At 59.5% G+C, this 24,007-nt stretch overlaps 1 protein-coding gene across 1 annotated transcript in view; it reads left to right on the top strand.

Moving 5' to 3' along the window:
• Window positions 1–23,307, top strand: part of KCNK5 (potassium two pore domain channel subfamily K member 5) — a 35,659-nt gene extending 12,352 nt beyond the window's left edge. The window contains exons 2-5 of the mRNA XM_084890088.1: window positions 17,116–17,227; window positions 18,602–18,768; window positions 19,080–19,248; window positions 20,695–23,307. Coding sequence (XP_084746214.1) covers window positions 17,116–17,227; window positions 18,602–18,768; window positions 19,080–19,248; window positions 20,695–21,626 — 1,380 coding nt within the window. The 3' untranslated portion in view covers window positions 21,627–23,307. The remainder of the gene's footprint in view (window positions 1–17,115; window positions 17,228–18,601; window positions 18,769–19,079; window positions 19,249–20,694) is intronic.
• The last annotated feature ends 700 nt before the right edge of the window (window positions 23,308–24,007 follow it).

Genomic DNA, 24,007 nt, shown 5'->3' with positions numbered 1-24,007 from the left:
TCTGCTCACAGATCTCTGTTTGGGCTCACCCCCGAGTTTCAGAATTCCCCGTCTCCTCCCACCTGTGCTGGGGCTGTGTGTGTCTCTTCAACTCGCCCCTTCCCAAAGCCAGTTTCCCACCCGTGCCCTCCCGCCTCCACACCTCTCCCACTCCCCTGCGCAGTTTCATCCTTGCTTATCGAGCCACTGACTTGCTGTGCTCTGGCCTGTGGCGTGGGAGACCCTCGGACAGCCTGTCACGGGGCCTCGTGGTGCCCGAGCTGCCCAGGCCTGGGGTGGGTGCAGCTTCCTGGTCCTGTTCGGTGTTTCTCGGTGGGCCTGTCTCAGCCATGGGCCAGGCTGGACATTACACAGAAACAGGCCCGGTGTGAGGGCAGCGGGCAGCTCAGAGTCGAGTGCGGTTCTCCTCACACGGAGTCAGAGCCCATGGGGAAACAAGCCGAGCTGCAGGCGGGGTTATCGATGCTTTTCTTTCTCGGCCTCCCCAATGTGCTGTCATGCTGTTGTATTGCTTTTAAAACAAATCGAATTTTCTTAAAGGGCAAGTTCATACTTATGTCGTCAGCTCCTTCCACACTGGCTATTTTTAAAAGTATGAGGTACACAAAGCACAGTTAAAATTTTTTTGGTGTGGTTTTGTTTTAAGTTGATTTTTGAGAGAGGAAGAGAAGAGAGAGGGGTGGGGAAGCGAGAAAGAGAGAGAGTGACTTGTTCCACTTATTTATGCACTCATTGGGTGATTCTTGTATGTGCCCTGACTGGGAATCGAGCCTGAAACCTTGGCAAATTGAGTGATGCTCTAACCAACTGAGCTACCCAGCCAGGGTTAAACAGGTTTTTAGCAGAACACACCTTGAGAACTGGTGTCACTCTGTAACCATTACACAGTCTATTATTGTTATTTTTAAACTAGAGGCCCTTACACAAAATTCGTGCGGGGGGGGGGGGGGGGGGGGGCAGGTGTCCCTCAGACCAGCCTGTACCCTCTCTACTCTGGGATCCCTCTCACAATCCAGGATTGCTGGGTCCCAACTGCTTGCCTGCCTGCCTTACCAATTGCTCCTAACTGCTTCTGCCTGCCAGCCAGATCACCCCCTAACCACTCTCCTGCCAGCCCAATTGCCCTAACTGCCCTCCCCTGCCAGGCTGGTCACCCCTAACTGCCTTTCCCTGCAGGCCCAGACACCCCCGACTGCCCACCCCTGCCAGCCTCATTGCCCCTAACTGCTCTGCTCTCCCCTGCTGGTCTGTTCTCCCCCCCAACCCAACTGCCCTGTCCTGCAGGCCTGGTCTCTCCCAACTGCCTTCCCATGCTGACCATCTTGTGGCAGCCATCTTGTGTCTACATGGGGCAGCCATCTTGAGTGTTGAAGTAACTGTCAATTTGCATATTACTCTTTTATGGTGCACGGTGGGGACTGGCTGGTTTGCCCTGAAGAATGTCCTGGATCAGGGTGGGGTTCCCTTGCGGCGTGGGATGGCCATGCCCCCCAGCAACCCAGAACGAGGCCCTGGTATCTGGGGTTTATTTATCTTCTATAATCGAAACTTTGTAGTCTTGAGTGGAGCCAAGCCTCCTGCTTGCTCCGAGGCTGCAGCCATTTTTGTTGGGATTTATTTATCTTCTATAATTGAAACTTTGTAGCCTTGAGTGGAGACCAGGCCAGGCCAGTAGCTTCTTCCATCTTCGGAGGCAACCCGAGCCTCCTGCTTGCTCCAGCTCTGTGGCTACCACCATTTTGATTGGGTTAATTGTGTACTTGCTCCTGATTGCCTGGTGGGCGCGGCTTGAGGGTGTATCGGGGGTACGGTCAGTTTGCATGTTTCTCTTTTATTAGATTAGATTAGCTGCCAGAACAGTGACTTTCTGAGCAGCATGCTGTTGAGCTCCGTGAGGGGAAGCTTCTCAGGCTGGGGAGATCTGTGGGCCTTTGGTCTGTAGGTCAGGAGGTGTGAGATTGGGCCCACAAGTTGACAGTCAATGTGGGGGTCATCAGCAGAGGCCTGGAAGAACCGGGGGGGCCCCCAGCCACTGTCCCCAGTGTTGGGGGCACTGGCCCCTGCATGGAGAGGTTCCTCCAGAGGCCTATGAACAGTATTATCCTGGCCTCTGTGTGCACCAAGCTCTGCCAAGCCCCGTGGCAGGGGTAGGCAGGTAGCAGGGAGAAAATCATTCCCTGCTTTCCGGATTAACAAAAAACACAAGCACAGGCAAGATTTGGGATGGCCCGGGTCCGAGCCGGAGCTGGAGGTAGACTTGGGCCGCAGTGAGGACAAACCTGAGGGCCAGGGGAGGCAACCCCACCGAGGGGAGAAGGGGGTAGGGACCACCCACTCGTCACTCGTTAACTTTACTATTACATGCGATGACTGTTATGGCTATTTAATTTTAAATTAAAAATCCACACAATTAAAGTTTAGATCTTGAGTCACACCGGCCACATTTCAAGGCTCAGCAGCCACAGGGACTGCTCCGGTGCAGGGCACACGGCCGGCCGCGCTCCGATGGAAAGCGCCGGAGCGTTGGCGGGAATTTGTTGAGGTCCCTAATGGCACACCGGCTTCTCTGGGGTGGGAGAGGGAGACCTGGCCAGCAGCCGGGAGTGGGGAGGGGGTGCTGAGACCCCACGGGGGCCTCCCCCTGCCTCACCCATCGGAACGTGCAGTCTCTCCCAGGTGAGCTTCACGGAAAGCCGAGTTTTCAGAGGCCCCGTCTGTCCCATCAGACTCAGACGGGAGTGTGTTCCGTAGGAGGGTCATTCCTGGTGTCCCAAACCCAGCGTCACTGGCCATCTTTGGCTCCGTTGGAGGTGAGACCAGGCTGTAGAGAGCAAATCCCTTTTCACGGTCTCCAGCTTGACACTCAGTCCCTGTTCCTTCTAATTGCCTCTCAGCCACCAGCCTGCAGTGACGTGGGCACTAGGCCCCGGTCCTGGGAGGGAAGCCTTTTCCGAGGGCCCAGGGTCACGGGTCAGGTGACTGCTGGCCGCCTGGGCGCGTCTTCCCTTTGGGATGAGAACTGTGAATGTTATCTTCCTGCCACAAATCTGGAAAGAACGGGAGAAGGGGGTGGCTGATGAAATGACAGGGCTTTCCTGGGGTACCGCCAGGGCCCGCGTCGGGGGCCTGGCCAGGATGGTGGGAGATGTGAGGATGAGGATAGAGAGTGGGTAGATAGAGCGTCTGCCTGGGAGATGGCTCCAGTCTAGTTCATTCATGGTTTTTGAGCCTCAGTTTCCCCATTTGCGGAAACTGCTCTGTGCCCCTTTGCTTGGGTTTGAAAGCGGCACAGAGTGAGTCCTCGGGACAGTCCTGGCCTCACCGCCGGCGTGCCTGCTGCTCTCTCACACGTCCTCTGCCGTCAGGGTACTCCTGTCCACCGCCTGCGTCTTGCTGGACTAGGAGGCGCTCCGGGCGGGCTTCTGTCTTACATTCCCTTGTTTTGCCTTCAGTGTCAGGACACGTGGTGCTCAGCGAACACTTCGCCAACCAGCCCACACGGGTCCGAGCTGCATGGTGCCAGGAAAGGGTGCCCACCGCGCCGGTTCCCTCTCTCTCCGCGTTAAATTAGGTTGGGTGGCTCGTCTGTACCTGGGCTGGGGCCTTTACAGAAGGCAGGCACTTTGGCACCGGAACCCTTGTTGCCTTCTTTTCTGGGGGTGGCACCTGGGGGAAAGGCAGGCTGTGTCCTGGACCCCCAAGGCTAGGTCCCTGGTTTAGCCCTCAGCAGCCCACAGACATGCTCCGCAGCCTAGAAGACAAAGGGTCCTTCTGGATGAGCCTGCCACTCAGTTTCTTAGGAAACGGTTCCCCAGGGAGCAGGGGCAGCCCCAGGAGGAGCGGGCCTCAGGCTCCTGCCCGGGAATCCAGCCTTTGTGCAGGAGGGAGAATGTGTGGACAGCGCGGTCTGGCCTCTGCCTCTGCCTCCGGCCCTTCGCAGTGTGGCTGTCTCAGAGTAAGGCTCTCCTGGTGCACCATCGAGAGAGTTTCCATTTCCTGTCACCCTGGCCTGTCCCTGGTCCTGGGCCCCAGGTTCGGGGACAGGAAGTTTTTCGGACCCACACACACCCCTCGCCACACACACCCCTCGCTGCAGCCCAGCGCCCCTGTGCCGGGAGGCCCGCTGTACTTTTCCACGCCTCCAGCACAAAACGGCTCTGTTTCTGCACCCCGGGCACGTCCAGGCCCCGCCGGCGGGCGTGGGAGGCGGGCGGGGGGCCGTCTCGCAGCACACTGGCTGCGCCTATCAGGCCCCTTCTTTCCCACGCTGTTTGGGGGTCCCCTTTGTGCCTCGTCCCTGTGATCTCCATCCAAACGGGGCCTTGGTGGCTGAGCCCCCGGTGCAGCTGCCACCGTGTGAGGTCTGTGTCTGGCGGCCGGGGTCTGGGGAGTCTGCGTCTGGCCCCATGGTTTCGGTCGTGGGGCATCGTGGTCTTGACTCCCATCTCTAATCGTGACTCAGTGGGATCTGAGCTGGAATCCGGGGGCTACTGAGGCAGGAGGCTCCCCGGCCCACCAAGAGTACCACCACCATCCCCAAATGCCCGCGCCAGTTTGCCAGTAGCTTCTCGAACGTTTGATTCCAGGGAGGATGGAGGCCAGCTGCCGTCCGCCTCCAGCTGCAGACGGAACCAAGGGGACAGACTGCAGCTGAGGGACGTAGGTGGGAGTCAGACAACCAGGGACGCTTTGGGGACTGGTGGCTGGCCCCCAGGAGGACCCTGTGGGTGGGGGGCTTTGTGGAGAGGGGTGGGGGTGGAGTCAGGCATGGAGGCCAGGGGCCAGCTTGGGGTGGGACAGCGTGGTTTGTAATAAACCCAGGGGGGCTACTTCATCAGAGCAGAGAGATTCGGCTTCCCCGGCTGCAGGATAACACCACTGCCCAGTACCCACTGGGCTTTTTATCTTTTTAATTAGTGAAGAGGTTTACAGTGTGACCATCGGGTCATCCTAAACAAGTGGTAACAAGTGGGTAGGTTTAATAATTCCCAATTAACAGAACTCCCGCCTTCAAGGATGGGCCATGTACTCAGTACCTGGAGCCGCCAGCCACAGGGAAGGGAGGGGAAAGGCAGCAGGGGCAGGGGCCGGGGCAGGGCAGGGAGAGTTTGCCTGTGGTTTGAGGTCCTTTGTGGTGTCAGCCCAACCTTTCTCTCGGGGATATGGGTGTTACAGGGAGGGAACGGGAGTGGCAGGGGTCGGGCCGGTTTCCTCCCAGGGAGGCGAGAGTTGGGGTGTTGGGGGGAGTCTTGTTCTCAGACCTCCCGCTGGGGCCCCAGGAGCTGGGCTGGCAGAGCTCCGGGGAGCAGGGCATCCTTCTCCCACTGCCTGCCGGGGAGCAGGAAGGCAGGGGCATGCTTGGGAAGACCTGTGTCCCTGACCTCCCTCCCGGGCCCCCAGCCCTCCTCCCTGCCCGCCTCCTTCCTCTGACGGTTGGTTCCAAAGTCTGCGAGCGTGTGGCTGACTCAGCAGGGCTGGGGTCACAGGGCTGGGTGGCCGGTGGCGTTGGCCTGGTGGACAGGTGCCGGGGGGGGGGGGGGGCGGGGGGTGTGAGGCAGGGTGAAGGCACCGGCGCAGAGAAGCAAGCACAGAACTGTCAGCCTGGGCCGCCGCGCCTGCCAAGACCGCCCGCCTTATCTCGAGCTCAACACCACGCCGCACCCACCTTTGTGCCCCGGAAGTGTGACTGTGGAAGGCACTCTTCTTGGAGACCCGTTTATTTGGCAAATACCGAGCACGCACTAGAGCCACGCTAGGGAGGAGGGAAGTCCGCCTTCAGCGCTCACTGTCAATCTGTGGGAGATACAGGCCAGATAGCAGTGCCCACTAGAGTGTCATGTGGCGATGGGTACTGTCCCTGGCCTTCCGGGTGGTGGTGGCCAGGAAGGAGGGCACTGCTGGCCCACAGCTCTGGAGGTCTCCTGTCCAGCGGGCACAGACCCTCAGAACTGAGCTGGTCTGCCCGCCCCCATCCTTCCCACATCACTATTCTGCCCAGCACTGAGCCTTGCGTGTAATCTACACCCCAACCTGATGAGGTCTTGGTATCCCCACTTTCCAGATACAGAAAGTGAAGCTCAGAGCAGCGAGAAGATGTGCCCCAGGTAACCCACCGATGGCCGCTGTGGCCAGGTGTGAACCGGGTGTCTGCTCCGAAGCCTCAGCCTTTCTGTCCCCTTCCGCCCTGTGCTGCTGGCAGGAGGGTCCCCAACTTGCAATCATGCGCTTTGAGGTGGATTGGCCACCCCAGCTCCTGTTGGGGGTCAGGCCAGTGTGCAGACCTAGGCTCCGGGGAGCAGGAACAAGCTGGCACAGGGCTCAGGTCACCAGCCCAGATGGCAAGATGGCAAGTCAGCAGTCCCCGTGACCTCCTTTGTGGCTGCTCCGGGGCTGTTTTTAGAAACTTCGAGTGGCTGGTGACTTCCCCTGGTTGCTCCTTCTGCCCTGCAAGGTCGGGGCAAATCTAAGGCATCTCTGAGAGCGCAGGGCGGGGAGCGCCAGCCTGCGCTCATCCTCACATTGAGATTAGATCGTGGGTGTGACTGCTTAGCCCTGGGACAGCTCTGCAGCACCTGTCACCTGTCTACCTGCTCCACGCCACTCGGCTGGCACTTCTCAGCCTGGTCCTGGGAGTGGGGCTGGGTGGTCTGGTTATTTGGTAGAAAGGGGGCTTTGGGCTGGCTCTTCTCTGTGCTTTGTCATCAGCTTGCTGTGTGCCCTCTACCAGGCCACCAGCCCTCTCTGGTCAGTAACATCCATTCTGTCTGCCTTCCTGGCAGACTCTTAAGTCTCAGGTGCTTAGGGCCAGAGGAGTTTGCAGGCATGAAAGGTGCCTGGCGAACGTGGGGTTTGGAGGGGAGGAGGGATGCTCACTTCAGTCTGGAACAGAGGAGTCAAATGGGGCCACCCAACCAGTCAGGAGCCAAATCCTACACAGGGACCGCTCGCTCCCTAGTGACACATACACCTATGGGGACGGAGGGGCGGCTCTTCAGCCCACAGCTGGGTTTGGGGATCCCGGCTGAGGTTTCCGTCCTCAGGGTGTTGGCCCTCTAGTGGGGAGACACCTGGGCACCAATAATAACAGAAAGATGCCGGCACTTCCAGGACCTGGATTCTGGGCTCAGGGGAGGGGCCAGGTCGTGAACCCAGGCCCCAGGTTGCAGCATCCTGGACCGGACCGGACCGGGAGGGGACATCACATGCCCTGGGGCCAGGCCACAGCCCCTCCAGAGCAGGGTAGTGTCTGTGAATCCGGGGTAGAGGAGCTGCAGGTGAAAGAAGGATGTCCCTCTTGTCACTTAAGTCTCTGGACATGCCGCCTGCCCTGAGCCACAGCGATCGCCAACCTTTCAGACCTCACGGATCACTGGTTGGCGACCGCTGCTTTAAAGATGACACGGGGTGGATTTGAGAGGGTCACCTGGTGTGTGTTTGGGCCGGAGGGGCTCCTTCCTGCTCCCAGGGCCAACTCAGGCAGGCAGCGGAGTTGTGGGAGAGGCCCAGTCTCACTCAGCAGCCGAGCCTCCAGGTGCTGAGAAGCCTGCCTGGCTCCCATCTGAGTCCGTCCTCCCCCCGCCCCCTCGCTGTTTGCTTTAGCCAGGCCTGCAGCCTCCCAGGTCAGCCAGGCCTGAGAAGCTCTGCCTGGGCTCCACGCTCGCTCACGGGAGGGGCGCCCAGCTGCCAGGGGGTTACCGTCCCGGCGTGAGAACAATGGGGGCAGGGTCACCTCCTTTGTTTTCATTGTCCCTCCTGCGTGAGGACAGGGCTCCTGGGCCTGAGAAAGTCGGAAGCCTGGGGTTTCTGCTGGTCCCTGGGAGTGTGAGACCTGCCAGGGCCTCTGGGCTGTGCAGAGGCTGCTGAGAGATGGCCCCGGAGGGGAAGCCCAGAGGGGGACGGGAGGGCGGCCAGGCGGCCGTGGCCTGCGTGCAGGTCCAGGGCAGGCTGGACTTGGGCCTCTCCCTAACGACAAAGGTGATGGTTTGGGTCTAGGGCAGCGGGTGTAAAGTGGGGCTGTGCCAGTATTGTATCCCGGCATGCGTGTTTCCCAGGCTCTCCCCCCCTCCTCCCCCCCGCCGTGGCCTCGAGGTGCCTTCGGGTTAAGAAGCAGTAGGGGTGACTGTCCCCCGGGGTGTGCCTCTTACGTTCCCCCTTGCCCAGTGAGGTGCCTGGGTTTCTGGGGTTGGGGACAACAATTCATTTTCCCTCCTGTCTTCTAAAAACAGAACAAATATCCAGGTAGGAATCAAAGCAAATCTGAAGATTTAACCAAGTCCCCGTGGCAATAACTGAGGTCTTTTCTCAGTTATTATTATGGAGACATGGTGCCCTGTTCCCTTGCACCTGCACCCGCCCCCCACCCAGATTCCAGTCCTTCCCGGGGAGAGACGGGCCCGGATGAGCCGGGCTCACTGCTGGCGCAGGTATCAGGGTGGCACCATTGGGCCCTCGCCAGTACCCTGCTCATAAACCGGCCTGCTCTGAGCCGCACCCGGTCACCTGGGCCGAGGCGGAGGGCGGTGAATGCCACGGATGCTTTCCCTGGCCTCAAATCCTCCCTCCCCCGGGAGAAGGAGGGCTGAACCCAGCGCCCACACCTGTGGCCCCTCACCCCACCCCACAAAGGCAGCGGCTGCACCCCAGAATCGCCTGTTGACCCTGTTAGGGCCCAGGCCCAGGTCAGCCACATTATCAGCCTGAACTTGGAGCCATGACCTTATGGCCATGTGGTGCCAGGCCTGTTTCCGCATCCGAAAACAGTCCCAGCACCCCTCCCTCACCCCGGTTCACTAAGGGAAAGCGGGAGAGACGGAGAGGGAGGGAGGGAAGAGAACTGAGGGCCCAGCTAATGGGGTTAAACGCTCTAATCTGTCCTGGTGAGAGTTAGCAGGTGCCTCCTCTCTGCAGGGCACTTTGATCTGCCAGCCTCCCCAGCAGGTGGAGGGTGACTCGATGGGAATACCGACTGTACCCACAGCCCCTCGGCAGCTCCCCCTTCAAAGCTGCAGGTGCTGTGCTGGGGAGTCCCAGTCCATAGGAAATGGGGTTCTGCCCCTCCACCCTTTATCTTTCGAGCGCTCCCGGTGTAAAAGAATTTGAAAACCACTGTATCAAACCAGCGCAGACTGCTCGTACTTGCCTGGAAAGTGCTCCGAGTGTCCTGCTCAGACCTCCCCGAACCCACTCACAGGGGCCCTCCTCCTGGCCCCCTGCCCTGGGGTGGGGGTTCTTTGTTAGAGACCAGATGGACGGACAGACAGACAGACATGGACACACAGGGAGGCCCTGCACAGAGACTGGGAGTGGGTGGCACCAGCCGCCCTGTGAAGCGGAGGCAGCTGGTCAGGAAGTTGAGACAAGAGTTCAGAGAAGTGTCTGCGGCCCCAGCCTCGGCCTCACGTGGCCCCAGCCTCGGCCTCACGTGGCGAGCACCGCGGGGGAGGCACCGGTGCATGGCACTGCTCTGTGCAGCGGCCCGTCCTGCTTGGCTGTGCGGGAACCTGGCCAGGATGGCTCTGGGTGGCAGAGACCAGAGGAGCGGGGCTTCCTAAGGGGTGAGGAGGACACCACCGGGGGCCTCTGTTTCCTCTGCCCCTTCTGTCTCCCTCCCCTCCCCCCCCCCCCACACCCCCAGGACCCCGGCTTTTTGGACCAGTGGCCTGGGGTCCTCCTCGATGCTAGAGAAACCACCCTGTGCCCTGAGGAAGCAGGTCAGCCTGGGAAAGGACAGTTTTCACTGCCCGACAGGGAGGGTTGGGAAGAGGGGGCAGGTGCCAGGAGGCTTGGGGACCGTGCCCTGGGCCCACCTGGGCCAGCCCTCCAGTGCAGGGAAGTAAACCCTTTGACTTATCCTTGGGGACGAGCCGTCTGCACCCTGGTCTCCGGGTCTGGCTTCCTGACAGACTCGCGGTCATGACTCCGAGGGCAGATACACTCCCTCAGGGCCGACGGCGTCTTAGGTGCTTCTCAGTGCAGAGGAGGTGGGAGTTTGGGCAGATGGAGAAACTGAGGCTGATAGGCTGTCGTGGTGCTAGCACGGAGAGAACCCTCTACCCCCACGTCGATTCACACGCAGGCCAGCCCACGCCTCCACGAGCTCTGCCTGGGAGAGGACGCAGGTCTGCCTTTACAGTAAGAGCTGGGACATCCCTTTCATGTTCCTTTTTCTGCGCTCAGAGAGCTTCCAGAGGGCACAGGTCCCCCTCCTGCAGGAAGGACAGTCCCTCGGGTCACCCCAGGGACTCTCCCAGCCTAGGGCCCTCGCTCTGCCCTCTTGGATGAGGGAGCTCTCTTCTGACTTCCTTACCTCCCTCTACCCCAACCCCTGGCCCCCAGGACTTTCCGCCTCCTGCCCACCGGCCTTCAGCCTGTTGACCAGCTCCAGCCCCCCACTTCCCCCCACCCCAGCTGCTGCATCCACCCCCTGACCCTGCTGCCCCCACTTCTGCCGGGGTCGGACTCTCTTCCATCCTCTTGCTGGATAAAGGCTTCCACCTTGTCGCTGATCACATTAGTGAAAGCCCAACGCAGCATGGCGCTGGGACGCTGAAGGAAGGACGGGAGAGGTCGGGCGAGTTCAGGCCTGAGGACGCGCCCTCACTCACTCAGCTTAATGCACTCACTCATGTAACACACTTATTGAGCACCTACTGTATGCCGGGCAGTGTTCTAGGCTCTGGGGATATAGCAGCGGGAAAGCAGGTAACAGTTCTGCCCTCGCAGAGCTTACCTCCCAGGGGACTCTCCGTTCCTGTGACCGTTTCCCTTGCCATCGCCGGGAAGTTGTGTTACAGAGACCTTCTAGCTGAATGCCCCCTCCCCCGCCCCACCCCCAGCCAGAGAAAGCACAGGGGTCACGGACTGCCTGGGTTCACTCCCCGGCCCCACCCCTGAATAGCTGCCTCAGTTTCCTCGTCGCTGGATATAGGGGTACAGTCGCCCCCCTCTTATCTGTGGCTTTGCTTTCTGGAGTTTTACCCGCAGTGAACTGGGGGTCCAATAATGTTACATGGAAAGTTTCAGAAATAAACGGTTCATTAGTTTTAAGTGGCGTGGCATTCTGAGTAAGATGATAGAAATCTCGATCTTCTCCTTCCCCCCTCCCCCCCACATGAATCATCCCCTCGCTGGACGAAACCCACCCGTTAGTCACTTAGTAAACATCTGTTATCAGATCCACTATCTTTCCTGCGACATGCTTTTACTTAATGATCAATCACCCCAACGCACAAGCCTAGTGATGCTGGCCTGTCCGCTCTGCAGAGAGAGGCCGCAAAGTGCTTCCTTTGAGCCAAAGGTGCCTGTGTAGGAAAAGCACAGTGTTCGTAGGGTTTGGTGCTCTCCATGGTTTCTGGCATCCAACCAGGGGTCTCGGAAAGCCTTCCCTTTGGATAAGGAAGATGCTGTGATGGTACCTGCCTTACAGGGGGTAAAGATTTCTGTGGGCCGAGTTAAAGGGCTTCCATTGGTGTCGTAGAATAAGTGAGCCCTTACCAGCTAGTATTCAGATATTAACTGTTAATGATCTACGATAGAAGGATTAATAAGGCATGCGCACCCACCTCACAAGCTGGCTGAGAGGAATCAGGGAGAGGAACCAGGAAAGGTTCTTTATGGACCACCAGGCACCGTGCAGGTGGCAGCTAGCGCCATCGCACCTTGGAGCCAGAGGGACCACGTGAGCCTGGATGGAATGGATTAAGGATGACTCAACCGGCTGGCGAAGGAAGGCTGGCTGGTGTAGCCTGGGGAAGCTAGCATCCAGGGGGATCCGAAAGGCCGCCTGCATAGCAGGAAGGAGTCTGATCCCCACGTGATGCAATGCCTGCTGGCCATGACGTAATGCATGCTGTCCATGACGTAATTCCTGCTGGCCGGGAGCTGGAGTAGCCCTGTGGGTGTCAGAGAGCCGCCACCCCCAGGCAGGCTGCCACCCTTGCTTCATGTTCCCCCACCTGCCCAATGCCAGGCAGGAAGGCCCGGCCTCAGCGCCAGCCGCCCTGTCGGAGGGTGGGTGTTATTTCCCAACCCCTGGATGTGCCTTCCCCAGAACTGCCCGCTTGTCAGGACGAATCTCCAGGAAGAGGAGCCCTGGTAGGGCTTCTGCATGGGAAACCCCGGTCCCTGGGGATGAGCAGCTGCCCGGGAACCCAGCTTTCATGGAGAGGAGAGCCCGGGCGGGCGGGTGGGTGAGGGAGCTGGCTGCCTGAATGAAGCCAGAGGCAGAGGCATGAAGCTGGCTTCCTGGAGGTCTGGCTGGGAGAGCTGGGCCCGCAGGAGTGGACGGACTGGTTTCAGGACTGTTTTCTCAGCTGGTGCAAAGGGTAGAAGTGTGCCCCTGCCACCACCGTGGCCTCCGGAAGGGGGCCCGGGTGGGAAATGGTAGGGTGACAGCATCTCGGACCCAGACAGGCAGGGTTCTCTCCTGACTTGGTCGCTTTGAGCATCCTGACCTTAGGCTGCTTACTTAGCCTCTACGCCTTGGATCCTCCATTGTAAAGTGGAAAAAACGATGGTTTCTTCCCAGCGGGATTCTGTCCCCATTTAAACGAGTTGAAGGCTCGTGGAGGGCACAGCATGACGCCCCTGCACAGTCAGCCCTCAGTAAATCACTGCTGTGCACAATGAGGGCAACAGAGGCGGTAGAGAGCTCGGCTCCGGCCCCAAACAAGAGCGGGGCCCGGGCAGTGTGCGGGGTCTCCCTCGCCTCGCTCCAGGGCTCTGTGGAAAATGAAAACACTGTCTTGTGTGCATTTGGGAGCCAAGTTAAAGAACACTGCGAGGGAGCAGGGGCCACCTCCTCCGGAGAGGGCTGTTTCCCTAACCCCGGGCCATAGGACACTGAGTGTAATCGGATGTCTCACTGGATGTTGGCTTGGCTGCCCACGCCCCTCCCCTAACCCAGGGATGACCTCAGCCTGGGTCAGCCCCTCGTTCTGGGAGACCCTGACCATAACCCACACGGCGGCATCCCAACCACAGCCGCAGGGAACAGACACCCCGAGTTCACACTGGGACCTCTGCTCCCCGAGCCCCGCTCTCCTCGCCCGTCAAGCCATGCCCGTTGGGTCAGACATACATAAGCCCTGGCGAGGGGTGTCACACAGCAGCACCAGCTTTCTGCTCCCCCCACAGCGCTGAGATGGAGCCCAGCCGATGCTCAGGCCAACTGCTGGGGACGGTGGGCAGAGAGGAGGCACGGGGAACTGGGGAGCCCGGGGCAGACAGCGGTGAAGGGAGGGAGGCAGGAAATGTGCCCATTAGCAACCCTGTCCAGAACCTACCCGGTTTCTGCCACTTTACCTCTCAGCCTCAGTTTCCCCGCCTCACTCAGGAGGCATGAGCACTGCCACTGGATTATCCTGAGGGTCCGTGGTGCTTTCAGCCCTGGGGAGACCTTAGAATGGCCCCTGCCTGCCCCTCTCTGGGTGACCACGTGGCTGTGGCTCTCTGATAACCCAGGCCGGGGCTGCAGCTGTGCCCCAGAGGGCACCCTCCCCTCCGACAGGGTGAAGGCAGGAAGCCCGCATTTCCGCCTCAGAGCTGCCAACCACAATGCCCTCTTCGGTTCCTTGTTTTGCCAGCCCTTATGGTTGATGTCTCCTTAGCGCTTACTATTCTTGAGTCACAGATCACCTTTGGCAAGCCATTGTTTCTCAGTGGGCTGTGTCGGCATGAGGAGGGGGGGGCATAAGGTGGGGGTGTCCTCTCACGTCCCCGCTCAGTGCCAGCAGCAGCCCCACCACCACCACCACTCGTGCCGGACACAATGCTCCCCACAATCAGGCAGCGTTTCTACAGGCCAGCGGAGTGTGTCACCCCCCACCCCACCCCACCCCCCCTTGAGAACCCTTGTTCCTGCCCCGCCTCCAACATCCCTCACCGTTGGTCTAAACACTTTCCATTATCAGAAATGGACACCGGCCAAGGGCAGTCCATGCTGAGATGGCTGAAAAGCCACCCTGTTCCCTCGGGGACCTTGGCTCGTTGGCCAACGTGTTGGCTGGCATCGCGAACACATCCAGAGTGGAACAGAGTGCCCCTGTGTGGCCTGACCCCGCGCCAGCAGCGGCCGTTTCCTCCCAGCCCTGAGCGGGCAGCGTGCCCGCGGCCTGGGCTGCACTGGCTCTTCCTTCTGGCGGCCACCCTCCGTTGGCTGGTTTGTGCTCAGCAGAAACCCAAGGACTTCTCCCTCCAGTCCCACACTCGTCTTTCCTAGCCCAAAGGGTGAGATATGAGAAATTGAAAGACAGTCACGTCTTACTTGTTTTGGCCCAGTTTTTCGGGGAGGGGTGGGGGGTGGGATTTTGAGTGCCAAGCTATCCTTGTGAGGGTGTTAGCCTCTTTCCCAGCCCAGCCTTGTCCTCAGTTCCGCATCCTTTGACGATTCGACTGGTGAGCCACGTCTCTGTCTCTAGTGTGCTGTTCGTGAAAAGATTGACGAGGCCCCCGGCCTCTGGCCTGGTTGATAAAGGATCAATACTTCTTGAGGTTGTTTATCCATCTTTCGGTGGACCCAAATTAATCCCAGCTCTACCCGGCGTTCCTCTGTCTTGTCCGCATGGATGTTTTACACCCCGTGGCCAGCTACCTCGCTAAATCTGGATTCCCTGCGTTCCGCCCTCCGTCACCGCCCCGCAGCCCTTTGGGGAAGGAGATGCACTTGGCCGAGCATGGCTGGTTCCTGGTGACCCTGGGCCGGCGCCCAGTGCTGCCACCCCTTCCTCTCTGGATGCTGAGCATTCTGCTGTCGGCAGGAGTTCGGGTTGGCGCTTCCAGAACCCATCCTGCTTGCTTGTGTGAGAGCAGAGGTGGCCGGTCTCCTGAGATCTCTCCGTCCCCGAGATTCCGTGGGGATGAGCAGCCGTGGCGCGGCAGGCACGCCGCTCCCTGGCCAGTGGTACAGCTCCCGCCTAAAGGTGTCCTCGTGTGCTCTTCGCATCCCTGGCAACTGGCTGTGCTCCACCCTCCCCGCTCTGAGACGGAGGGCTGAGTGGCTCTGCTTTCTCTTCCATCTGCTTAACGTTGGGGCACATCTCACTTCCAGGAACCCTTGTGCATGAGCCTTCATGTTTGTGTTAGCTCTCCTGTCGGCCTGTTCCTATCACAGTGTCCCAGTGCCTTCACCTGCCCGTGGCCTGGCCAGCGCTCTGAGGACAGGGCTGAGGGCAGCCTCTGCACATGGCCGCTGGAGAGAGGGGCACTGGAGCCGCCGGGAGGGCCAGGGCAGCGAGCGTGTGGTGTATGGCCTGTCAGATGAGCCCGTCATCATGGAAAATTCTTTATTGCGTCTGCAGGTCCGTTTCTACAGGCTGCTGCTGCTACTGCAGCCTGCACTTCCTTCAGAACGACCTGCCCGCTCCCTTCCCCCTAGACGGCACAGCTGCAGGTGGTTTCAAGCTATGGGTTCCCTGCCTCTCTCCTGCTTCTACCCCTCACTCTGCCTTCCCTCATCCTAGACTTTATTTTTATAGGGAATGTGGCTGAGTTCGCGGTATCTAGACTGGATGGGGCATCCTGGGGCCCTCCTAGGGGGCAGAACTAACCCAGATTTGGAGCAGGTCCTGGCCCTGGGAACTCCTTCTGGGGTCCAGTCCCTGCCATTGGTAGGTTGGGTGAGTGGAGGCAGAATGGAAGGATGGGCTAGAGCAGCTGTTGCCAACTTTTTGGACCTCGCAGACCACCACTTGCTGACCGCTGGGCTGGTGGAAACAGGTTTGGCAGCTATTGGTTTCCCAGAACAGATAAGCCCTCTCCTGGGCCACTCCCCTGGTGGCCTTTCCCCAACTGCCCAGTTTCGGGGAGCTCGGTGGGGACTTCCAGCACGATTTTGAGTCACCCTGACGCGTGTACACCCTCTGATCTGTCCTGACCCAGGCCCTGAAGCTGCTCAGCCCAGGGCTGAGATGAAGGAGTCCAGAGAAGGGGGTGGGGGGAGAGGATAGGGTCCCAGCACAGGGAGCAAGTGGCCTTGGAGGACAGACCCAGGAGGACCCTGCGTTTGACCTTCGCAGGTGTCCTGACAGTGGGGGTGACTGGTGTCTAAGTGCCCCTCCCAGGCCAGCCCTGCAGTGGGGCGTCTCTGTGGAGAGCTGGGTGGCGGAAGGGTCCTCCTGTGTCCTCTGTAAGAGGCAGGATGGTCTGTCGGAGTGTGATCCCTGGACCAGCAGTGTCAGCACCACCTGGGAACTTGTCAGAAAGGCACATTTTTGAACCTTTTCCCAGACGGACTGGATCAGAGACTCCGGTGGGGCCCAGCCGCCCAGATTAGACAAGCTGTCTGGGTGACTGGTATGTGTTAGTTTGAGCAGCGCTGGCTAGGTGAGGGGATGGACTTGGGAGCCGGACTGCCGAGGTTTATACAAATGTTCCTCTTCTGACGGGGACTGGACTTAACGGTTTTTTGACTTTATGATGGTGTGAAAGTAATATGCATTCCATAGAAACTGTACTTCGAATTTTGAATTTTGAGCTTTTTCCGGGCCAGTGATATTTGGTAGGATGCTCTCGTGGCGCTGGGCAGCGGCAGCGAGCCCGGGCTCCTAGTCAGTCCTGCAAATCAACAACCAGCTCTCCACACTGCACCTTGTTGCCAGTGTTTTCCGGATTCTGTGTTCTAGGCCCGTGGTCTGCAAACTGCGGCTCGAGAGCCACATACAGGTCTTTGGCCCCTCTTCCACAAAATACCACGGCCTGGGCGAGTCTATTTTGAAGAAGTGCCGTGAGAAAAAGTTTAAGTTTAAAAAATTTGGCTCTCCAAAGAAATTTCAGTCGTTGTACTGTTGATGTTTGGCTCTGTGGACTAATGAGTTTGCCCACCACTGGTCTAGGCTAAGGTGTGATGTTTGGTAGGTTAGGTGCATTAAATGCATCATCAGGCCTTAATTGGGACATAACCCCATCTTAAGTTGAGGAGCAACGGTACTTGACATCTGTGTGACCCACTTAATCTCTCTGATCCTCTATATGATGTTTCATCTTCCATAAAATGGAGAAAGTAAGTCCACTTGTTATGGTGATGACGAATGAATGCTTATGAGGAACTGAAGAGAGTGCTGCCACTTGAAAGGCGCTCGTTCATCTGCCTCCTTTGACCTCTGTTGTCTCTCTCTGTAGGTTGTATCCGATGCTGCCGGTGAGGGAGTGGCCATCACAGGGAACCAGACCTTCAACAACTGGAACTGGCCCAATGCGATGATTTTTGCAGCCACTGTCATCACTACCATCGGTAAGTGTCCCGGGACCCTCGGCGTGATGCCCAGCTCCGCGGAGCCTCACAGGAGCACGGTTCTGGTCGAGGTAAAGTCGGGCCGTTCGCAGCCCTGCGGTGGAGGGTAGTGAGTCCTTGGTGACTGGCCATACCCGGGAGACTGTGTGCGGTGTCCTGGCCTGGGCTCTTGGAGCAGAGAGACACGGATGGCCTCAGAGCCATGAAGGAGGCCGAGCAGGTCGCCCACTGGACACGCCCAGCCGGTGCTTGCTTGCGCCAAGCCAGGGTCTGTTAGTAATTAAACACAGAGCATCTTATCTCCTGCCGTTCTGTGGGCCGACTGGTTTCCACCGGCCGGCTCTTGCTTGAGGCCTCACAGGCGGTGGCTGGCGCCGGAGTTGTCTGCAGACCTGGCCGGCGGACATTCGCCGTGTCTCCCGTCACTGCTCGGTAGAGGTTGCTGGCCGTTGCTGAGGGGCCCCACCGGGGATGAAGGTGCAATGGTGTGGTCACCTCAGTGTGGGTTCCAGGAGGGAGCATACTAACGCGAGCATTTCAAGGGACCAAGGGGAGAAGCGGCAAGCTCCTTAGACCAGTGTTTTTCAACCTTTTTTGGGCAAAGGCACACTTGTTTCATGAAAAAAATCACGAGGCACACCACCATTAGAAAATGTTAAAAAATTTAACTCTGTGCCTATATTGACTATATATAAAGTAATTCTCTTGAATAGGAATCAAATAAACACAAAGAAAGTATTTTATAATTACTTTATTATGAAATATTAAGTAAACAAAATAGTGAAAAATTATAAAATTCTTGTCTTGTCTGCACCTACGGCACACCAGGCAACAACGGTTGAAAAACGCTGCCTTAGACCTACCGATGTCGCTAGTCAGGCAGGTCACCGGAGCCAGACTCAGAGGGAGGGGGTCAGACGCCACCTGGACGTGAGCAGCAGGTTGCGTAAAGGGCAGGAATGAAGAATGTCTGTCTTTGGAGACCATCTGCCGCCGTGCCTCCGGGGTCGCTACCAGAGAGGGTGTCTTTTTCTGGTTTGCACAAGACTGTCATTCAGACCGGGAGAAGGCTCGCTGATGGTGGAGACTCCGTCTGATGGCAGAGGCACAGCCCACCCCCTCGTGGTGCTGTAAACGGTCATGGTCGTAGTGTGATCAAGGGAAATGCCATTTCCCAAGTATTGATGTTAGATCCAGAGCAAGTGATCTTAGAGAACAAGTCTCCCTGATGATGTGTGTGAGTGAATGAGGGAGAGAGGGAAGGGGGGAGAGAAGGTGGGGGAGGGGGGGGAGAGGGAGGCAGGGCCATTCCAAGCCTGGGCCCATTGCCCCCGCGATGGCTCTGTTCTTAGCTTCACTTCTCTTCTTCCTCAGGTTACGGCAACGTGGCCCCCAAGACCCCCGCGGGGCGTCTCTTCTGCGTCTTCTACGGCCTCTTCGGGGTGCCGCTGTGCCTGACGTGGATCAACGCCCTGGGCAAGTTCTTCGGGGGCCGCGCCAAGCGGCTGGGCCAGTTCCTCACCAAGAGAGGCATGAGCCTGGTATGTCCCCAACCCCAGGCGCCGGGCAGGGAGGGGGCGACCCTGGCAGGAGATGGGAGGGTGGCAAGGATCCAAGAATAGGACAGAGGTGTTAGGTGGCACGGGGGCAGTTTCGGAGCCCCTGCCCTCCTGGGTCGGGCTGGAACGTTGCCCCTCCCCTCCACCCCCAGGCGGTGAGCCTCCTCCCAGGTGTGCTGCCCCACCGACCTCCCCTGTGGCCGCCTCCCCGGTCCTCTGAGTGTTCCTGCTGGGACCCCCCCCCCCCCCCATCGACATGGTTGTCTGACTTGGTCTCCCCACCCCCCCACCAGCGGAAGGCGCAGATCACGTGCACGGCCATCTTCATTGTGTGGGGCGTGCTGGTCCACCTGGTGATCCCGCCCTTCGTGTTCATGGTGACCGAGGAGTGGAACTACATCCAGGGCCTCTACTACTCCTTCATCACCATCTCCACCATCGGCTTCGGCGACTTCGTGGCTGGTGAGTGCTGCCTCTGCCTCCCTCCCTCCCTCTCTGCTTCTCTCTCTGCTTCTCCAGTCTCCATGCAGCTGACCTTCATGGGGCTTTGTGTCCGGGCCGCTTCCCCCACCCACGGGGGTCCACCCTACCTGCCAGCAGCAAGAGGCAAGCAAGGCTCGGAGTCACCGCAGGGGATGCCTCTTCCCTTTCCCTGGCTCCCTCCTCTCCGCGCTCCGCGTTTAGCATCTGACCGCTTCCTGGCAGAGTGGGCGCTGGGAAAGGCATGTGCGTGTCCATCTCCCAAGCACAGGGCCTTCCACCTGCAGGGTCTGTGCCTGCTGCCCAGGGCCCCTCGCGGTCACAGCTGCCATCCGTCATCGGAGCTGAGGGGGCGGTCCCAGGGGCTTGGCTCAGAGGCCCGAAACTTGCTGTCGCCACGGACAGCTCAGACACAAGAGAGGCTTTCTCCCCAGCTGCTGGGGCCCGGGCACCCCTCCCGCCCCTTCCTACCTGCCTAATCGGGGCGGGAGATAAGGTTCTTTGGCCCCTTTGTTTGGCCGCTCGGTCACGCTAGCACTTGTGCCTGCGGCCTGCACAGCGTCCTGGTTCTTAATCTTCTTGACACCACGTTTGCTCCCCCAGTGCATGCTGCCCTGCCCGGCTGACCTCAGCCTCTGCCTGCTGCAGGGGCAGGGGCAGGTCAGCACCCCTCTGCCCCATTGTAAGCCGAGACTCAGAATGCCGGCAGGGGGTGGCTGAGTGGGGGAGGAGCGAGAAAGAGAGGCCCGGACACTCCACAGAGCTGGGCCTGCTTTTTCGGGAGGTACATTTAGACAAAGGCGCAGTCCTGCCATGTGCAGCCGCTGGGGCCCAGGTGGTGAGCCCTCGGCCCAGCCATCAGCCTCGTCTCCATTAAACTAGTCAGAGCTGCCTCGCTTAGTCCCCATCCTGGTTTTAACCGACTGTAGCAAATAAACCAAAAAAGTGCTCAAAGCAGGTAGGTGTCGGGTAAGATGACCAGACGTCCCGCTTTTGGTGGGACAGTCCCGATTTTTAACAATTTGTCCCGCATCCCGCGGCGTTTTAAAAAAGTCCCGATTTTAAAAATTTGTCCCCTGAGGGACAAATTGTTAAAAATCGGGACGTCTGGTCACCTTAGTGTAGGGGTGACTAACCGAAAGGCAAACATTCTGGACTGCCCCCGCCCTGTGCTGGCTCCAGCACCAGGTTCCCCCGGGCCCTCTCCCTCGAGCCGCCTGCCCTTGCCCACTGACGGCTGGCAATGAAGGAAACTGAGGCTCAGGCAGGTGGGAGGCTGAGAGAAAGGTCTATGAGTGCCCGGGGCAGGCCAGCGTCTAGCACGGGCCCTCTTCCTCTCTCCGGTGTCCTCAGAGGCCGGGGCCATGGAGGGTCCCCAGGCCCCACGGACCCTCTCCTGACCCTCCGGGTTCCCCACTCTGCCCTCAGGTGTGAACCCCAGCGCCAACTACCACGCCCTGTACCGCTACTTCGTGGAGCTGTGGATCTACCTGGGGCTGGCCTGGCTGTCCCTCTTCGTCAACTGGAAGGTGAGCATGTTCGTGGAGGTGCACAAGGCCATCAAGAAGCGGCGGCGGCGGCGGAAGGAGTCCTTTGAGAGCTCCCCGCACTCCAAGAAGGCGCTGCAGATGGCCGCCGGCCCCGCCGCCAAGGACGTCAACATCTTCAGCTTCCTGTCCAAGAAGGAGGAGACCTACAACGACCTCATCAAGCAGATCGGGAAGAAGGCCATGAAGACGAGTGGGGGCGGGGAGAGAAGCCCGGGGACGGGGCCCGGGACTGGACCTGGACCGGGACCGGGACCAGGACCTGGACCGGGACTGGGACCGGGACCAGGGCCTCAGGGGGATGGGCTGCCGGGCGTCCCCGCCTCCCTGGCCCCCCTGGTGTTCTACTCCAAGAACCGGGTGCCCAGCTTGGAGGAGGTGTCTCAGACGCTGAGGAGCAAAGGGCACGTGTCGCGGTCCCCCAGTGAGGAGGCCGGGGCCGGGCCCCCCGAAGGCGGCTCCCCCACCTCCGCCTCCGAGGTCTTCATCAACCAGCTGGACCGCATCAGCGAGGAGGGCGAGCTGTGGGACGCCCAGGACTACCACCCGCTCATCTTCCAGAACCCCAACATCACCTTCGCCAACGAGGAGACCAGCCTCCTGGAAGAGGAGACGTCCAAGTCCTCGCTGGAGGACAACCTGGCCGGCGAGGAGCGGCCCCCGGAAGAGGCGGAGGCCCAGGCGCCCCTGACCTTGGGCGAGTTCCCCTCCTCGGACGAGTCCACCTTCACCAGCACCGAGTCCGAGTTCTCCGTGCCTTACGAACAGCTTATGAACGAGTTCAACAAGGCCGACTGCCCCAGGGACACGTGAGGGGGGGCCGGCCCCCCACTCCACCTCTGACGGCTTCCGTTACCTTCATCCCGGGCCTTCCCTGCGGGGCCCGGGACCCCTGGGGCCGGGAGTGGGGGGCCAGGGGCCTTGCTCGCCTTCCTTCCCCTGCAGCTAGCTGCTGCCTGCCACTCGGGGCGCCCAGGACAGGGCCTCCATGCGGCCGGGCGGCACCCTGGCGGTGGGAGGCGTCTGTCCTGGGCACACCTGGTTCGTTCGTGCGATGGCTCTCGGGCACGTGTGGGCTGGCAGGACCGACCCCCCGGAGGCCTGCTCTGCGTGGGTCTTCACCCATCAAGCGGTTGAGAGTGTCACACGGTTCTCTTAGGGCAGGCCAAGGCCACTTGAGCTCCTGTGTGCTGAGCACTGGTCTGGCATTTCGGGGAAAGGGAGGGCCCTGCCTGTGCAGGAGGCATAGCTAAGGGGTGGGGCTGGGCTCCTCAGGCCTCTGTAGGAGCAGGGCCCTGCCTGGGGCAAGAATTGAGGGCCTCCCCCTCCCCGTCTGCCTGTCTGGCCCCTCTGCAAACTGTGGGGCAGAGACCACCTCGGGGAGGGAGCGAAGAGATCCACACTCCTGATGTGGGAGCCAGTCCCACGCGGGCTGAGGTCCTAGATCTGGATGATTCGCCGGGGGCTGTGCCCAGCTCGGAGAGCAGTCCCTGTCTCGGACAGTAGATGCGGGCTTTCTGCCTCCAGGAAGTGGTGGGAAGAAGGGAAGGGGCAGGCTGGGCTCCTGGAGCTGGTGACCAGGGAACTGCAGGAGCCAGCTCAGCTCTGCGCCCCTCCCGTCTCCCTGTGCCCAGAACAAGGACCTCGCTGCTCCCCAGGTTGCTCTTGGCTCACCAGTGGGAATGGCCAAATATGTGAATCAAGCTCCTCCCTCCAGCATGCGTGCGTGCATGTGTGTATGTGTGCGTGCGTGCATGTGTGTGTGTAAAGGCTGTGATGGGGGAGCTAAAGATAATGTGAAACCACGCAGACTGCTTCTGGTGGGGCTGGCAGGGTTCCTAGGTTCTCCTTGACGGACACTGGGGCCAGCCCACCGCCCTGCATGGTTTGCTGTTTTTTAAATACACTGCTGTTTTTATATACCTGGCATCTGTCCTTGACATTTGAGCCAAAGGAGAGAGAAGGAGAAAGAGCGGGGTCCCAAGGATTGGGATGCTCAGTGTCCACCCTCCAAGCCCCTAACTCAGTTGGGCCTTCCTTGGTGGCCTCAGCCAAGGTCACGAGTCTCCACACAGAGCGGGGGAGCGGGCACAGAGCAGCAGGTGAGCAGAGGTGGGGAAGGGCACTCGTCCCAGCCGATGGATGCCTGGCAGGAAGTGAGTGGTCACCCTTGACCCCAACACCCTCTCTGCCTCTCAGCCCCTTCTCCAATCCTGTGGGACCACACATGGCCAGAACCCAACATGTGAAGGCAGCGATGGGCACGTGTGTCCACGCCCCCTCTCATCCCGTAGCTGAGGGATGTGCTGGCTGGACAGCGGGGTGAGAAGGAGCGCCCTGTTTTTCTGTGAAATGTTTTAATATGTCTTCGTTCCCACCCCACCTTGCTGGGGTGTCACTGGCTGACCTGGAATCACACACACTGTATGTACATACCGGCAATGATGTCAGATGTAATTTATTTTACCATTTTTGCAATAAAACATGAGATGGAGGGTCCAGCCTGGTTTGTGCTGTGGTGGGGGAGGGGCAGGAGAGGTGGGGGCGGTCTGGGAAGATGGGGGGAAGGGCTGAGGACAGCCGCAGGATCATGAGGAAACTTGGGGTGGTCTGGGGGGGAGAAAAAGTGAAGGATAGGCAATGCGGAAGGACGGGCTCCCTAAGATGAGGCAGGCAGAGCACACCTTGGAGGAGGTGACAGCTGCATGTCTGAGTGGGGACAGGGTTCTAATCACAGCAGGGAGCCGGGGTGATGAGACAGTCGGCCCAGCACTGTCCTACAGGCTCTAAGTCGTATGTGTGTGGACTCGTTTGATCTTGCACAGCTCGAGAGGTGGGTGTCGCATCCCCATTTGACAGGCAAGGAAGCAGGCCCCGAGAGGTGCTTGTGCAAGACCTGGAAAAGCGGGGGGCCTGGGTTCAAACCCCGGCAGCCGGCTCGGGCCACTGAGGTCGGCACCGTCCCCGACCATTCCGGGGCTTTCTTCCCAACGCCACGGCACGGCTACAACGCTGAGTCTGTTGGAAAAAATGAAAAGTTTTGTGATTTCAGGAGTGAACCGCGTTTTTCATGAGGTTGTAGATGTGTTTTCAAAGGATCATTGTTGAAAATACCGACCACTTCTTAACTACTTGATACCATCCTTCCCTCTGCCCAAATTCCCTCCCTCCCTCTCTCTCCCTCCCTCTCTTTC

This window comes from Pipistrellus hanaki, assembly GCF_964339955.1.
Source record: "Pipistrellus hanaki genome assembly, chromosome: 7".
Lineage (NCBI taxonomy): Eukaryota > Metazoa > Chordata > Mammalia > Chiroptera > Vespertilionidae > Pipistrellus > Pipistrellus hanaki.
The sequence above is the reverse complement of the archived record's forward strand: the minus strand, read 5'-3'. Positions and strand labels throughout refer to the sequence as shown.